This window comes from Micropterus salmoides, unplaced genomic scaffold, assembly GCF_014851395.1.
Source record: "Micropterus salmoides isolate LMB-PRFRI ecotype aquatic unplaced genomic scaffold, ASM1485139v1 Ms_hic_scaffold_4, whole genome shotgun sequence".
Classification (NCBI taxonomy): domain Eukaryota; kingdom Metazoa; phylum Chordata; class Actinopteri; order Centrarchiformes; family Centrarchidae; genus Micropterus; species Micropterus salmoides.
In genome coordinates, this window is record NW_024043372.1 from 36,999,221 (window position 1) to 37,018,031 (window position 18,811).

The 18,811-nt window shown below is 39.4% G+C and overlaps 1 protein-coding gene across 1 annotated transcript in view; it reads left to right on the forward strand.

Moving 5' to 3' along the window:
- cpne9 (copine family member IX) overlaps positions 1 to 18,811 on the forward strand; it is a 203,475-nt gene that overhangs the window by 134,296 nt on the left and 50,368 nt on the right. The window contains exons 7-9 of the mRNA XM_038696360.1: positions 12,090 to 12,153; positions 15,883 to 15,986; positions 16,571 to 16,675. Coding sequence (XP_038552288.1) covers positions 12,090 to 12,153; positions 15,883 to 15,986; positions 16,571 to 16,675 — 273 coding nt within the window. The remainder of the gene's footprint in view (positions 1 to 12,089; positions 12,154 to 15,882; positions 15,987 to 16,570; positions 16,676 to 18,811) is intronic.

Genomic DNA, 18,811 nt, shown 5'->3' on the forward strand with positions numbered 1-18,811 from the left:
CATGACAGTGAGACTTAAAGAGGTGGTATTCTGCTTTTTGGCTTTTCCCCTCTCCTTTATTGAGTTATATCTCTTTTTTGTGCATGTAACAGGTTTGCAAAGTGAAAAAGCCCAAAGCGAGTTCCCATCTCCCACAGAAAACTCTGCTCTGAACTGCTTGAAAACAGCTCCTTTGTAGTCTGGCCGTTTCCCTTCCTTCACTGTGACGATGAAAAAGCGTCATAAAGCTCACGTCCTCAAACCAAGCTAGTCTGAGCGGAGGCCCTTTCATTTTAGTTAAGCCCCTTTTCCACTGCACAGTACCAGCTCGACTTGGCTCGACTCGCCTTTCTTTGGGTTTCCATTGTAGAAATGTTGGACCTGTACCTGCTTCCAGGTACTTGTTTACATGTAGCATGACTACTATGTTTTTAATAAATTTATGAGAATTAATACCAAATTATCAGAAAACATTAATTCATAAATCTCTCAAGGGGCACCACCCGATATTCTGTTCGTCCAGGGTCTCGGGACTCCTTGAGTACGGCTAATAATTAGACAATTATTCACTAGTGATCAGTTAGTTACAATCGCTCAATTATCTTAAATCAGTCAGTTAGTCTCATATCAAAGGGATAAATTCTGTTGGCAGGGACTTGGAGATAGGCAATACACACAATTCCTTGATTACAATGAAGTTTATTAACTAACTAAGGTGATATAAAAATGCGGTTAAATACATCAAAGAAATAAACAATGACTAAACAATGAGAAGGGGTTCTATTGTGGGGAGCATTTGACTCGTACGGGCAGCTAATGAACGCGAGCTATGAGTTTTAAGAGTTAAAGATAATTTATTAACAACTATGGGACATCACTGACCACAGAATGCAGGGTTTTGGTCTTACTGCGTGTCGCTTCTCCCAGCTGGGTGCTGGTCTACGGCCTCACACTGGCTGAGATCTTCGTTGCGCCGGGCCTAAGATCTTAGGGCGCTGCCGGGAGAGGGGAATGCTGGGCGCGTGCCGAAGCGCAGTTTGAGAGTCAGGAACAAGCACACGTGTCGCTGTTTTTGTCTGTTGGGGCGTGGTTCCCAGAGGGCAGTCCTTTGTTCACAGCACTTAGGGAAAGCGACCTTTCACCTTTTCCTTTGGAGTCGCTTCAGCCGTCTGTTGAGTTGATATCCCAAACCCCCTCCTCCTTCTCTCTGGGAGAGAAAAGGACTTGGAGTAGTCTAAACTTATTTGATATAAAATACACAAATCCACACTGTTGGTACACTAAATTCGTATCACCTCTGTCGAGGTTCCAAGCGAGCTGAGGGATACTAAAACGTAACGTGAAAACAGCCAGACTGCTGATTGGTCAGAGAGAATATTCACTATTCACTGCATCATCATTGCTGCACCAGACAGAGGCCAGCAACAGAAAGTTTTATAGTTTACACTTTTCGTGCGGAATTTCATCACTAAATCCACTTCTGAGAAGTTTTGAGGTGAGAAATCAGCTGTGTAGATTTCCAATATTGACAGTTTTAGAGAAGTGAATATTTTCGGAGTTGAGGAGCTCAGCGAGTGGCTGCGGGGGAAGCCTGCTGTGACCCATGGGAGGAGGGTGTGAGGCCGGCCAGCCGCCCGCTCACAGAGCCCTCTGCTCCCGCCGTCACACAGACCGCTGCAGCAACAACGGCAGAGGAAAACACAGCTGGAAGCTTTTCATACCGCTTATCTGTCTTTACATTCTGAGGAAGGTTGAAACGTTTTAACTTAAAAAAGAGAAAGCTGTGTGGATCGCACTGAACATTACGTCGCGGCAGTTGTGTGTGGCGTCACTATGACGACAAACTACGTACTATCTGGGTACTATCTGCAATGGAAAACGGAGCAGGGCCGAGTAGAGTCGAGTCCATCGATTTGCGCTATGGTAGCATTTTTCAGCAAGGCAGCATAGATCATCAGAACAGGTTAAAAACAGGTTACAGGTTTATTGTTGATTATGCAATGTCACAGTTTTATTTAGTTAACGTTACACTGGGTTTAAGAGTCTTGGGAGTGTGTTGACTTACAGTATTAAATAAACCATCAATAATTGCATTGCACATTTACATGGTTGTGCTCTGTAAATGAAAAACAGGTTACATTTACAGAATTCCTTATAGATATGCAGTTTTATAAGCAACCTGGATTGAACGCAGCAGGTGATACAACATTCGTAATAAACACGAGAGACTTGAGACTTGACTTGGACTCTAGCTCAAAGACTTGTGAGCATTTCTGGTATGTACACCTGCTCTATATGTGTCTCTCACCCAGTGAAACCTCATCCGAGATTTATATTATCACCAATCACATGTCACCCTGGCAACAATTCATCTACAGTGAAGCCAGGGTCACTGATGTGGCACATATGTGGCACATAACCATCACACTGACCACAGACGACATCTCTCTCTGTTGAGTGGATATGATCAAGACTGACCTACATGGGAAAAACTGCTGGAGACCATCCCTGTAGCCTAATGATAGGCTTAGAGAAGGGCACTGTAAAATGCTAATGTATTTCTCTTATCTGCTGTGGCAGCTGTGGAATTCTTTGTATGAACTGCAGCTATAGTCCAAAATGTAAGTAAGTTTTTAATATTGAATTATCCAAAAATATATCCCAAGACTCTCATTTGATTCCTGGGGTGAAAATATTTTCGATCCTCTAATTTAGCCAAATGATAAACTAACAAGAATATCCGACATTCTCACACAGTCGTGTGTGTCAGGGAGCACAGCAGAGGGCTGGGATGCACCAGTGTTGAGGGTGGATGAGGTGTGTCATTGTTGTATATTGGTGCTCTTCAACATTAATATTTGTATGTAATGCTGCTGTCCTGGCTTGTTCTCACTTTAAAACAAACTTTCTGAAATCTCACTGGGACTAACCTGGTCAAAATAAAGGAGGGGGAAAAAGATAAATCTCTCTCATGATGTATTAGATTAGCATATTATCAACAATAGAGATAAAAGAAAGAAAAGAGAATATATTAGAGGTAGGTTCAACTCAAATGTGACCTTTGGTAATGTTGGGGATCAATGTAGGGGCAAATTTGTTTATTAGTTTAATATCAGAGATATTCTATAAATATTAATACAGTTACTAATATAACAAATAATGAATTAGCATTAATAAATGTGGGTCACCACCCTGGAATCAGGGAACAATATCCAGACCTCAAAACAGTCTCAAATGGGTGTTTACCAATAAATTATCAATAATGAAGAATTTTTTCTTAATAATAGGTGAACAGTGAAGGGTGAATCCATACCCTGGCTAACTGTTGTCACAATACCACACACAATAAGCACAAACTACAACTTCATAAAAGTATAGGATTTATTCACTTCAGCATGGATTAATAATCACAATTTCAGTAATTAAACTCCTATTATCTACTCTAAGCAATGAGCAAACGCTTAGAGAGTGTGTGTGTAGGGGTGTAATTGGGTGTTGTGTTGACCACGTAGATGGCTCGCTGGCCACTGGTTCAAAATGGCGGCTCAAATCTGCAAGAATCAAGACAGGGTTTGGGACCTCAAAATAGGGGAGGCTCTCTTCCTGCTCTCACCCAAAATGGCACTGAGCACAACTGGAGCTAGGCTATCTGTGGGTCGCAGGTCAGGCTAGTTTCAGATGTCTCGTGGTGTGAAAGTGCATCCGTGTCCATGTGTTAGTATTTAACAGCCTAGTTATTACGTTTGACTACAATCCAACTACAGTTGGACAGTTTGTAGCTGTTGTCTTCCCGAGTGATAATAGCACCTAAGAACACCACAAGCAAGAGTTCCAGTTTGTGTTGTAACACTATAACTACACCTTATCTTACAAGACTTAGGCCTGTTGGCAGCCTTTAGACTTCGATAAAGGCTATTTACTAGTCCCACTCACAGGAACACTAACACTAACAGGAAACACCAGGCCAGAGGAGTGGCACGTGTACAACTTTGAACAACGTGCTTGTGCATGTAGAAAACACACAGCAATATAGTGCGTACAATCCATAATTGCAAGAAAACTTAGTCCATAGTAACACAAATATGACTATGTCTCTGCCCAGACACTTTAACAAGCCTCTTACTTGTCTGCTCTTGGTGGGTCCTTTCTCAATTTAAGCACGGGAGATCTGTCTTCTGCAGGCAGGGAGTTTTGTTGTGTAGTGAACAACGATTTCTTCTTAGGCTCCAGGAAACGTGTGTGAATTGCACAAAATTTAAAAAGAAAGACAAAGAAAACAGACCTTCCTCGTCTGGCTAGTTAGTTCTGGATTCAGGACTCAGACAATCAATGTTGAAGAAAGGTTCATTTTCTCCCTCGTGCAACTTTAGAATGGCTTAAATGACCTCCTTTGTGTAGCTAATACTAGCGACAGATGGCAGCGAGAGTGATGTTGCGCTCCATTTGACATGGGAAGTCGGAATTTCCAGTCAGTTTCAAAGGGAATGCCCCCTTAAGTCGGATTGCTGACTTAGAAAGTTGGGAGAACTGCTCTACCCCGACTTCGTGTTCCAAGATGGCTGCTCCGAGTATCAACAGTTAGTGAAAGCTGTAGTTTAAACTGTTGATTAGTACTTCTGTGTACTCTCTCTGTTCAATTTTCGTACACAAAGTGCTGTCCAGCTGCTGTCTGTGGACGTGTTGCTACTGTGTTTAGTGTGAGTAAATACCGTAAAATGCGTTTTTTTATCAACCGCCATAACAATAGCTAACGTGGCTATTTGTAAACAACGGCTGGCGAGCGAGCCCTGAAGTCGGAGACCCAGGTTCGATTCCCACTGCAAGACACTTAACCTGTAGTTGCTCCAGAGGCGTGCAACCTCTGACATATACAGTATAGCAATTGTAAGTTGATTTGGATTACAGCTAAATGAGTAAATATAAATGTGAATTAACAGTCAGAGATTTCGGTGTTTGTTTCATTTGTATGAAGATGGTTCTTTGTGTGGAGGCCTCATGTAGGCTTTTTCAACTCCTTGTAGGCCTCATGCCCTTTGTTCTCTCACAGCCTGGTCCAGACAGTAACATGAATATTTCAGTTTAGAAAAAGTGTCATAAAAAAATGTAGAAAAAGAAAACTTCAAGGAAGAAGAGCTAAACTATGCTAATCAAAGCCAGAGTCTAAGTTATTTTTAGATTCTTATTATAACATTTTCTTTCAGAGAAGGAAAATTTCCAGTTGGACTTCATTCACTTAAATGAATTTCTAAAGATACTCTGCAATTGAAATGAGATATTTTATTGATAGCATTCAAAGTCCTGTTTAATCTTTGCTCATGAATACGAGATGGCCACTGTTAATCTGCTGTCTGATATATATCACTGTTAAAGCAGATCTGAAGGAGCTGTCCCCATTCCTCTGCTTTATACATCTGTTGCTGAAAGATAAAAGCTCCACCTTTGCAAAAACCTTCACTCAAAGATATAAATCTGATATACATGTACATATATTTTCAAGATGTAATATTCTTTGTGTAGCTGGCAATAAATCTTTAACTAAGATTTTTTTCTACCAGATCTAAGATGACTATATGCTTTAAGGAAAGCCTATTTTTGTAACTCTGACAATTGCTTCTATTAAATTAATCATTTTCAATTGGTTAATCCACCCATGAATGTTATGCTGCTTATCTGTGTCTAGATCATATAATTAAATACATAATTAGGAATTATTGTTATACTGAATACTGCTGGGAAGTTGCTTAAAAAATGTGGTATAATAATAAATATAGACCATATTGTGCCTGCTGGTTAACCGCTATATTTTCATGCTTTGGACAGTATGAAACAGTATCAAAATTGATTCTATGTCATTTTAGTTTATACATGCATGAACATATCCTTCCTCAATCATCTCACACAACAGCCAGTCACACCCCCCCCCACATGAGACACCGTTACCTATTAAAGGTAGCCGTGGAAGCCATCCAGGTGCTTCACTGATTTGAAAGAGTTGCATTTACATTCATTTCCATGCATTTATTTATAGATCTGACAGGGATCTCCTGCACTGCACACAGAGTCAGGAGCCTGAGAGCTTGCTGCCCACATCTACTCGTGGGAGCCCTTGTTAATTATGTTGTATACTCGCCACAAGTACATGATGTCGCCACACAGACTTTATAATATTGAGAAACTGCGCATAACCTAAAATTTCCCACTACCATTTAATAAGCATTGAGATGAGCATTGTGTTAAAGGAGATTTCCAGTGAAATAGACTCTTCCTGCTTTGGTACCCAGAGGAGCAGTGCCACTGCACACATCTGTGTTTTTAATCCATCTCCATCCTTTAGGCACAAAAACAACTTGGTAAGGGTTAGGGAAACATTATGTTTTGTGTTAAAATTAGTACTCTGTGGTTGGGGGACCTTTGTCGTCATGGTTTCAATAATAAACATGTAGTTAAGGGTAGGGAATGATCACGCTGAACAGTGGTCTGTCATGTTAAAATCTGAGGTTTTGTCGACAACATGTAACCTCTGCTTGGTCTTTTTAAGGACTGGGTTACAAAGTGGAGACTTGAAGTTCAAAAGCAGTTGGCATTTATCTGGCAGAGAGGGTCTAATCAAAAGACACACATTACATTATTGGAAAGAATAATATATATAATTACCTTTATTTATACAGCACTTATCAAAACAAAGTTACAAATTGCTTTACATGGATGAACAAGGTTTTAAAACATTTCAGGACTGAGGCAAATAAAATCAGGCATTTAAAATAATACAGAAGTTAAAATGGAATAAGATCCCCACGACAGTGATAACAGTAATAATAAACAAGATGACATGTTGGAAATAGAACTGTGTACTAGAATTAATTCAAATCTTTTTCAAAAAGATATATTGATTTCAAAGATGCTGCAAGCCTGTAGGAGGAAAAAGGTTAATGGTCAATATGAACTCTCCATAAAAGCAGGAGTGTATCACATTCACTCCCCAGATTGGCACGTCCCAACTTCTATACCTTGACTATTTGTGTGGGCGTCCATTGAGAAGTGTCAAATGATGTGATGGTCATTAAAGTGCTTAGCATGTGTTGCACTATAGCAGGGTGGCCAAATGATTAGGAAAAAAAGAAATATAGCAAAAAGGTCTTAAGCACACAGACCGGGTTCAGGTATTGGTTTAAGACTAGAAGTCTAGATCAAGTGTTTAACATAAGTCTAGATGGTCGCTGCTGCATTTTTGGATATTGTTATCTTGCAAGTCCCCTAGCTTCATGTAACTGTAAAACTAAATCAACTACTGCCAAAAGCAGAGACTTTGAAGCTTTTTTATGCAGTTTTGTATATTACTGTGCCTGTTCAGAGTTGTGTAACTTTGTGTCTGCGTGTGTGTGTTTGTATGTGTGGGAGCTTGTATAACATGTGTGGGACCCACATCAGGCAGTGGGAGGAGGACAAGATATGTGTGGGAAAGCTCCTGCTGAAGGACTTCACACACACACACACACAAACGTACACACATCCACACATACTTTCTTTGATCACTTGTACCTTTAAGTTATTTTCTTCATCTTTGCTGTATCGATTTCTTCCACCCTGCTGTGCTTCAGCTCCAGTCAAGTAGCAGCAGCTTTACCACAATTGAGCTTTTAGTAGCACTGTTGCGTTAAGAATGGGAATAGAATCCCCTGACAGGTGGTGTATTGTATGTGTGTCTGTGTGTGTGTAAGTGTGCCACGCTGCAGGTATTCCCATCGCCCGCCGTGACCATGCAAAAGTCATTATCAGAGTGAATGCGGCCTGCAGACGCTCATACATCACTGTTAGTGTTCTTCATTAAAGTAGGAGGGTCAGCAGAGATTGATTAAAAAGAAAACCATACTGAGAGGAAAGTGTAGGAATTAATTCTTCTTTTAAGTGAAGGTGTTTCAGTTCTACCTGCCCTCACGTAGCCTGGGTTACGTGACTGTGTTCACAAAAGAGGCTGAGGAATGGACAATAGACTCACTGAGGCAAAACCATTGTTCAAGGTTACAGGAAACAGCATCTCAAGGAGAATTTATTGTGTGTGTGTGTAATATTATCATCTGTGGTTCTGGATTGTGTGCATGTGTTTGTGTGTGCTTGTGCCTGTGTATGTGTCATGGATTTTGAATCTCAGCCGGCATTATAATCACAGCACGGCATCAGGCGGCCGGCTCACAGCATTCAAGTGAATGGAACGAATCGCTGTGTCGTGTTGTGAGGTGGAGTGTGACTCCCAGCCACAGGGAATTGTCAAGTGGATGACAAAGGTTTACCAACTATTTTTCTAGTTTTGATGTGACTTGAAAACTTTTAATTACGCAGCTTTTTTCCCTCACTGTGTAATCAATTCGCACACAGAGCCTGAGATATTTGGGACCATGAAGAAGGAAATGAGACACTTGTTGGGTGTGGTCTCACCACGTAGTGTCAGATTTTGGATCTGTGTAGAGCAAATTAGTTAGAAAGAACTGAAATAAGTCAGGGGTCTTAAGGATAAACACATGATGAAGAATATAGAAACATGTAGAATATTGCCCAGGTATTGTGGAAGTAAAGCTGGGGCTGATGGAGTTTTGCGGGTATTTTGTCAAAAACCAAAGTATTGGACAAATAGAAATGTTGACCCAATAATTAATGACATCAGGAGATCACCAAGCTTGTTAATGCTTTTAGCTCAAGTCACCGCTGCGCAGAGATGCTCACAAGTCTCTGAGCTAGAGTCCAAGTCAAGTCTCAAGTAACTTGTGGTTATAATCAGTGCTTAACTTAAGCGCTTTGCGCTCCGGCACCTCTAAAGTGCGCTGCGTCACTGCACTGCCCTTCTACACAAATAAAATCCAATAGTTCATCCAGCCTAATAGGGTAAGTCTAATGGATTTCCTTATTTAGCCTACTATTTGATTTGGTGGCTATTAATGGTTTCTGTTCGCCCTTTAAAGAGGTGGTATTATGCTTTTTACCTTCTTCCCTCTCCTTTAATGAGTTATATACCTTTTTTGTGCATGTAACAGGTTTGCAGAGTGAAAAAGCCCACAGAAAGCTCTGATCTGAACTGCCTGAAAACAGCTTGTTTGTAGTCCAGCCGTTTAGCCTTAAAGCTAAATGCGCTTAATTTAACACTCGACTGCGCATGTGCAACTCCCAACAAAGATCATTTAGAGACAAGATGTATCACTCCATAGCTAAAACGAAGCCTTCAACACAGGGTGAAAAGAGGAGCTGCAGCAATGTGCAGTATGACAAAAAATATGCTGTTTTTAGAAAATTAAACCATGTAAACCTGTTCTGGTTCAACACCTAGATAGGATTTTGAACCTATAAATGAGCATAATACCACCTCTTTAAAATAATGTACCTAATCATTTATAAATTAAGCACTGGTTATAATGAATGTTGTATCATCTGCTATGTTCCATCCAGGTTGCTAATAAAACTGCATAGCTATAAGTAATCCTGTAACTGTAACCTGTTTTTCACTTACAGAGCACAACCATGTAATGCTTATTGCGACAACTAATCACAGCTTATAAACTACTATAAGTCAACAGATCCCCCAGACTCTCAAATCAGTGTAACGTTATAACTAAATAAAACTGTAACGTTACATGATCAACAATAAACTGTAACCTGTTTGCAGCCGACGTTAATAATTAACGTGAGTAAATGATTACATTAACCGACCACCACAAGTTTGGCAAGTAAACAAACGCTCATTCATCTTTTCATAACAAATGACAGTCGGAGTTAACCTCCCGTAGGTCGTAGCTGAAGCAAGAAGCAAGCTAACGTTAGATTTTCAATGCTGAGCTAAACTTGTTCACTCACCACAGGTTGCTAACCTATTTTGCGTTCAGCGCGTCTTTGTTTGGGCCTTGTTGTATGTAAGTTTTAAAGCAGGGAGGGGAATAACAGCACGCTCATCGGATGTTTCCTATAAAATAAACATTGTTCACGAGTCCCGCACCTTGAGTCTCAAGTAAAGTCTGAAGTCACTGTGTGTGCGACTTAAGTGTGACTCGAGTCCGAGTCTCAAACTCGAGTCCTACAGCCTCACAGAGCCGCTGCCAGGACTGTAGAATCTTAGTTTTGTTCCAGGGAGAATTACGATGAGGGAGTATGTGCTGAGGCACTGGGATACCACTTGCAGCAAGGAAAATACTGTGTTAGGGTGCATTGAAACTTTATATTCATGAATTTGAGCTGTACCCAGTGGTGTAAATGGGGGGGCCTGCACGGAAATACCATTCCAGGAGTACAAGTTGGAATCAATTCATCTGTTAAACAAGCATAAACATGTGGAAAGCAATATTTTAATCTGCTCTGTTTCTCATCCACTGCTGCTATGTTTTACATAAACACAGCTAATTGCAAATTGTTACAAACAAGAAAACAATAATGAAAGCTGTCTGTATGCAGCTGTGTAGCTTAGTTTGCTGTGAATCTTAAAATCTGGCAAATTCTTGTCTTGCTGCTGGCGGAGACAAACCAGCTGCTCCTCACTGTACCAGGCAGTGAATCACAGCCGCAGAGGCAGGAGGAGGAGGACAGGGGGAAGGACTGATGTCTGAGTTTTTCATTCTTTCTAAACTTCACACAGTATTTTCATGTCAAGAATATCATTTATTGTACTGACATTTTAGATTTGTTTCCAGTGAGATATTTTTGAGTAATAAAACAGCATTAATAACCCTGAAACAACACAACAATCAGGGCACATAAGCCCCGCCCCCACCAGCATACCCCGATCTGTTGCAAAATGGAACGGCTCGCACTGTACTGTGGATTATTCAACGTTTATTCATTCTCTTGGGTCCGCAGCAACACACTCGCCATATATGAGGTTGATTGGATGAACGGTTCTTGACATAATCGAAGTACCCACACACCCCACATACACAAATTCCTGCTTTCATTACAGAAATTATTATTATTGTTGCATTATTAACACTACAATCAAAGTACACACATTTTATTGAGACCCACTTAATTTCCCTGGGACCCACTCGGATGACCACATGTGGTGTCCTGGAGACTCACTACATTGAAAACCTGTAAACATCACTGAAGCTGTCGGGAAATTCGAGAAATCAAAATCAATAGTGGTGGCTTTAAGATTTCCTAAAACATTTGACATATTTAGTCATGTTAATGTAACTTTAATCTTGATTTACTTTTATATTTTCTGTGTGTTTTTGTGTCTATTGTTGTTTGTTGTTGTAGGACAGGAGAGGAGATAGCAGAAAATAAAATTTGCTTTGTTACCTGAAAATTCCTTGTCTGTTGTTTTGGAGTGGGTCATGAAACTCTGGAGAATGTACAGCAGCAAAATCTGTAACAAGGCATCTTCCAGCAGCTTAAAGGCAGAGCAGAAAATGGCACTAAGCAGCGGCTGTACCTGGGGATCCATCCCTTTGAGAAATCACTTCAGGCCTCGTTTTCTAATCCAGATTCAATTTAAATACAATTACCAAGATTGTTCCGCAATTCATCACTGAATAAAAAGTCCAATCTCCCCTGAGAGAAATTAGGAGGCAGGAACAGAGAAGTGATCAGACAGAAGACTGGTGACGTGTCCTCTTTTTCTTCCTTTAGATGATAATTGTGAGTGCTGAGGATCTGATCTTGGGTCAGTGCGTCTGCCACTGCTGCTGTGATTAATGACCTGGATGTAATGTGATTGGCTGCAATGGGATCAGCAGATGGAGGCTTACTGTCTGACATGATTTGCAGCAAAGAAAACCTTAATCTACATGTTTCAACATGTTTCGTCCTGTTGAGAGGAAATCACACACCGGAGCATAATCTGCAGATGCACGAAAACTGTTTGTCCAGTCATCTGTCTTTTATCTGTTAGTCAGTGTTTTTTTTGTTGAAGGTTAATCATTATTGTTATTATTCCATTTTTTGATTCCAATATTGGTATTTGCATACTTGCTTTCGGGCACAAAATTACCATGACCAATTCCTGGACCAGCATACACAACCCCAAATAACTGCAGGATGAGTCTTTATTGCTTTTGTAGTCCACCATTGTTCCTCTCTCTCTCTCTCCCTCTCTCCCTCTCTCTCTCTCTCTCTCTCTCTCTCTCTCTCAGTGGGATTCCTGGGAAGAAATGTGGAACCATCATCTTCACAGCCGAGGAGCTCAGTAACTGCCGGGTTAGTATCTGATCATACTCAGGACACACACACACGCTCGGTGTACATAGACACAAAACCATCCAGGTTGAAAATACTGAAGCCACCCCTAGACAGGGGTCAGAAAGTTAAGCACAAAAGTCTGAATTCATAACAGTCACGCAGTGTGTTTCCATTTTTAACTTTGCCGAGGGAATTTAAATGACCGCCCAGACTTAGAATAATTTTGTCATATGCATCAAGTGGAAGGAAAGTGAATTTGTACTTTTCCTTCAAAGTGACGATGAGAGCCGCTCATGAATTATTTATCCAGTCTTAAAGTTCATTTTTCTTGCCACAGTGGGTAAATAAGTAGAGACTCCAATCAAAGAGAGAAGCTTATGCAAGCACACATACTCCACACACAAACATGCGCGCCATGGTATTACAGCGTGCACTTTTACAGGCAAAATTCCATGCATGCTGGTAATGATTTAAATAGTGAAGAAGCAGTTTGGTGTAACCTTCCTCATACCATATCATACATATGACTGTGAGGATTCCTTGAGGACTTCAGAACACAAAGTTTTTGTTCACATTATTAGTTATGGTTTGTGAATGTCATGGATGAATTATCAGTTCTATCTGTGTGTCTTTACCTTATGTTCCTGATTTATTTGAGTTGCTGTTGTTCATGTACATGTTCTTTAAAAAGCTGTAAACTTCTTCTTTGCCAGTTTCTGTGCAAAGCTATCCACCATATTAATGAAATCCTTTTCCACCCATTCCTTTTGCAGTTTAAGAAATGTACGGCACAAGAACAACTCTTCACATTGATCTCCCATTAGCTCTGTCAGCAAGTCATGCTGGATTGGGGTGGCAACCCATGCCTTTGGTGTGAGAGACTCAATTCCCCACTGTTCCCCACATCCACCATTGTGTCCCTGAGCAACACACTTAACCCCTAGTTGCTCCAGAGGCGTGCAACCTCATATATAGTAATTGTAAATTAATAAATTAAATTAATTACCAGATTAAATTAATAAATGTAATGGATTGTTTTCAACCCTCCACGTGTGTATATGTCATTATCATGTTGCTTGAAAGGTTGGGGAATGAGCACAGTTTTAATTTATATTCTTATTCATTTATTTAGCCTGATATAAACCCTTTATGACATAATTGTTGTAAACCTCAGTGGTATCAAACTGATGTATGTTAAAGTAAGTGAAAATTGCCCAACAGGGTGACCTGATATTACATAATAATGGACACAGTGGAGGTGAGTACAAGTTCACTATTTGTATGGGGACTCTTCGATAGCATTGTATTGCACGCACGCTAGGTCACTTATCAAATAAACATGAAAGGCTGAGTGAAAATCGTTATTCATTTTTTTGAGTGTGTCCTCAAAGATTAGTTAATTAGTTAGTTTCACCAGTGCCAAAGAAAAATAGCACAAAGAAAGTGTTGTTACTGTCTTTTTCACCAGTTTAAGAAAGGGGCACTTTTCAATTTTACATCAAGATCAGTTTGCTCATCTTGTACTCAATGTACAAAGAGTACTACTCAATGTGTGAAAATTATTTTATTCATGTCTTCTGTGGCTCTGGATGATGTCATCAAGGTTACCCAAGCTTGGGCTAGAAAAATAACAATTTATAACAAAATAACTTGCATTACAAACTGGGGATGTGGTATTTGAAAGACTTTAATGTTACCAGACAGGGAGGGTGTAACAAAACCCACTAGTATCAAGATGTAGTGCGGGATGCATCGGAATCTGTGTTTTTTTGGAGCTCGACTAATACTAAATGAAAGACAGTATAACTCAATTGGACTATTGTGTTTTTAATCTCTCTTGTGAATTCCCAAACCTAATGGATATACAATACAGATAATAAATAACAATAATCACTGGCGTGCCCTTTTAACAATCAAAATAAACACATAAATTCAAAGAAAGCCCCTCCAATGGGCCACAAGATAAATCTTGGGTGTGATCAGTTGACGGTTTTTGTTAAATATTTAATAATTTGACCCCTTCAGGTCTTGAATATTCAAGTGACTTATTCAAATAAAAGCATCAGTGACATTGTCAGTTTCTCTTTGGTGAAACTGCTAACAGCTGATAGACATCTGAAATGTGACATCGAGGTCACAGGCCAAAAAGGATGGGAACCATGGCTTTGATCTTTAACAATGCGCTGTATTTATATTTATGTTTTTAAATGAAAAATCTTAATCTGTTAGTAACTATAACTGTCAAATAAATGCAGTAAAATGTACAATATTTCCCTCTGAAATGTAGTGGAGTAGGGCAAAAGAAGGACACTTAAATATATTTAGCTACTTTCCACTATTGTTATTCGTAATTTATTAATTCACTTAAATTTTCAGTCTGTAAGTTTTAGTGGCATCTAGTTGTGACAGTTGCACATTGCAACCATCAACTCAAATAAAGTAAATTCAAGTTCTTCTCGGATGGTTTTATTTCCCAAGTTGTGAAGTCATTCTTCAGTGCGTGTTCATGTCCTCTTAAGTCGGAATGTGGAATTGACGCTTCTACAAAGATGTGTTGGATTATTATTATTATCAGAGCTTATAACAGTCATACATCTAGTTCACTCTGCATGGACAGCAAACTTACTATTATAACCACATAACAAATTAAATTTTTGCAAAAGCTTTTATTTGCTAAAATCACAGAATTGACCCTGCCTTTATTTGGGACAGGCGTCCATATGGGACGGGCCTTTAATTTCTCTCGCACAAAAGTGAAATAGGTTACTATGAAACAGTTTGTTTATTTCAAACAGAATATTACTTTTATCTTACTTTTTTAAATTATCCAATAATATCAAATACACATCACTCATTTGATCTAACTCAACAGACAGCTTATGCGCTTTTATTTTGAAGGCAGCAACGTAAGGTGCAGGATGAGAAAAGTGTGGCAGAAGTTAGCAGACAGAGAGCGATGGACTTCACATGACAGGATTCATAAGTTGAATTAATTTTTCAATGAAATGAAAAGCTGTTTGATTCTTTTGATCGGTGGACCCTTACAGACTAAAGGAATATAAATAATGAACTAACGGACACATTCAGACTTAATGAGCACTTCAAAGGTAACAGGAGTCAGCACTTTTTTTTTCTTTTCATGTCTTGCAGGTTACACCAGTAAATCTACAATAATTAGACTTTGGGGATCGTTGTTTCCGTTAAATGAACTGAACGATTAAATTGTGGAGAATAACAATGTCCAGCATGTCCATGCTGACATATTGATCATATGTTTAAACATTAGGTCTAATATTTGTATTAATGATCTGAGCAGCTTAGAAGCAGCTAAAGCAGGTGACCCGCAGGGTTTTAGAGGTTTTTATACGTCCAAAGAACTTATATAACTCGGCTATTAATTGAAGTTTTACGGTAATATACAGTAACTAATATATTGCCTTTCTGTCAATATATCCTCCTAATTATTACACACTGATCCTTTAATACTAATGCAATCTAGTTGTACCTAATAAACTGGCAACTGAATTGAAGTCTCAGATCTCAAAGATCAAACCTTACATTTAGTCAAGTAAAGACAACCAAGTCTTAATCTGTGGGTTTTCTGTTCTAATCAGGTCATAATGTGTTTTTCTGGGCCTGAGGAAGGTAACGTTTCTTAGAAGCAACAATGCTCAAGGCCAGGTCAACTAATGAGTAAATGGTGTTTAATTTAAAAACATTAATGGAAGGTGTTGTTGTTTCTTCCAGGACATAGCCACCATGCAGCTCTGTGCCAACAAGCTGGATAAAAAGGATTTCTTTGGCAAGTCCGACCCTTTCCTCGTCTTCTACCGGAGCAATGAGGATGGGACGTAAGTGTGTGTTTTTGTTTGGTGTGTGTGTTAAATGATTTATAGTATAATCCATCTGGTAGCCCTTGAGCTGAGGTGAGTGTGACGCTCCTCTGTTTCAACTGAAAATCTGATAGCAGATTTCTCTCTTGGATCCAGTCCCATCAGGACTCTGGAAGATTCTTTCCCATCAGATGGAAGAAGGGCTAATAGATTTTCTTGACACTGAGACAGAAAGTTCTAATCTGCACTTACTGTATCCTTCAATATTTCACACATACACTTCAGGATCAAACCCCTCTGTGAGCATGTTCTGTTTCTGCAGTTTCATGCTGAAAATTTAATTTAGTTGAGGTGTATTCTGAGAGACTGTCTGTGTGTCTGAATGAGCTAAATTTGAATGCTTACCCAGGGAGCAAAACAATATTAGACACATATATGCACATATCCTTTACTTTACATATTACATTCTAAAGGAAGTGGTGATCAAACCACTGTAGTAACATTTCTGAAACATTTCCTGTCCACCCTAACTTCCATCTTCCTGTAGTTGTTTTTATTTTTAGAATCATCCTCCTCACCATGTTGTCATTTTGCATTTCCAGGTTCACCATCTGCCACAAGACTGAGGTGATCAAGAACAATCTGAACCCTGTTTGGCAGCCGTTTACCATCCCTGTTCGAGCACTCTGTAATGGAGACTATGACAGGTGAGAGGGCAGCACAGGGATCAGAGGCTTTGGGAGATGTTATTATGATTATGAAATCATTAGTCACAAAAACTGCATGGAGTGATGTTCTGTGGGAAAAAGATTTGCTCCTTTCTAGTTTAAAATTGTTGAAGAAATCTAAGGGTAGTAAGTGCCATTTATGAAATCATCGTACCTTCATCCTGTTGGTTTTAAGCAGCTTCAAACACTTTTCCCTTGGCATTAAATGTGGTTCATATTGCATTCAGGAAGAACTGGTTGTAAACGTGACTACACTGGATAAGCATGATGTCCTTAAGGGGGAGAACCAGAACATACAGTATAACAATTTGCATTCCAAAAAATGAATGGGACAGTTTGGATTTTTTAAGTGGGGCTTTATGAAGTACCTATCCATATTCCAAGTTTGAAGAAGCAGAGAGTTGTTCCGCAGAACAGAATCAATATCAGTTCAATTGTCTGGGAAGCTTCTCAGTCATCCAGGTCATAGTTATCTAAGGAAAGTTAAAGTCTGGGGCTCCTTCTTTGTGTGATTTGGGTAGTCCGTATTGGAATGGCTTCTCCAGGATACAAACAGTAATATTGTTCATGGGTGATGACTATAATAATAATAATAAAACATTTTATTTGATGGCGCCTTTCATGGCACTCAAGGTCACCTTATATTACCATTTGTATCCTGGAGAATCCATTCCATGTATGTACGGACAAAACATCTTCGAGTATCGTCTATCAGTTCAATTGTACACTACATATTGCATTTTTTCAGCTCTTTACCTTGCTATCAGACAGCCTTATGTGTAGAAATTTTTACAGTCCTGAAATGTAGTTCCAAAGGAAATGGAAAGGAAATTTTCAGGTGGCTTCTTTTAGGTGGCTGAAATATGATTTGCTGCTGACCCTGACCACACCAGTTTATTGCTTAGCTTCCAAGCCAGTACAACTCTCTGCTCCAAAATGACTATGGATGAGTACCATCACTTAAAGAAAAAACTGAAATATCCCTTTAATATACTTAATATATTTAGGTTTAGGTCTAGTTTCCTATTAAAACCTTTAATCTGCTACTTGAAATACTGACGTGTTGAGATGTTTTTTTCTTTGGTATTACACAAAAAAAGTAAGGACACAGCCTGCTGAATGTATAAGGATGAGACCTCTGTGGTGGTCAGAATAATGCCAGCAGTCGGCCGTGCTCTTGGTCTCAGGCCAGTGCTGGTGTTATTGAGACCAACATAAGGGCGATGCAGCAATAATGTCACAAATATCTAAATTATTATACTTACACTGGCTATAAAACTTTAATCCAAGTTTGAAATTAAACTTTATCCTAAAATAAACCTAATTCTTGTTTTAACCTTAAGCCCAAATCCTAATTTGGTTCTGATGATGATAGAACTACAGGAATACTCAAACACACACACATTTTTGTCTTCTTTTTGTTTTTAAACTGGCCTCTTTCCTTCATTTCATCATTTGACTTTACTGTTGCTAGGTTGTGTTGGACAAAAGCAAAATGTACACAAAAGACCACAAAAAATGCTGTAGTAGAATGGACAATTGACCCATGTTTGCCATAAGAAGGTGTTGGCTTGTCAAATATTATCCTCTTCAACCTCAGTGGCCACCACACTGCCTTGGTCCATTAATAAAAACCCAGGCGACAGTCAGATTTTTTCTTACTGACAAGAAATTCCACAACAGCGATGATTGTACTGACAAGTATTGTCTGTCTATCCAAAGCCTGATAGATCTAATTGTTCTGTGCCATAGAGCTCCGTTGTTGTCACATCGGTGAGCCATACTGTTGCACTGGGCGACATGTTCCTTCATTACCAACAACACATTAATTAATCTGCTGCTAAAAATAGTCCCCAACAAATGCACCGTTTACTCCCGTTCGCTCAATTTTTGCTTTGACATTTTGGATTTGAATATTACATTCAGTGTCTCATCAGCATCATACTGTTCGTATAATGTCACAATAGTGCAAGCAGGCCAGTACAAATCCAGGACAAGCTGTCCAAACAGGGAGTAGGTTCAGGAAAACTAAGCAAAGATCAAAAAATACCAGGAGAACTAACACTAGGGAAAAGGCTGGAACACTTGACACAGGGTACAAAGACGAACTAGCAC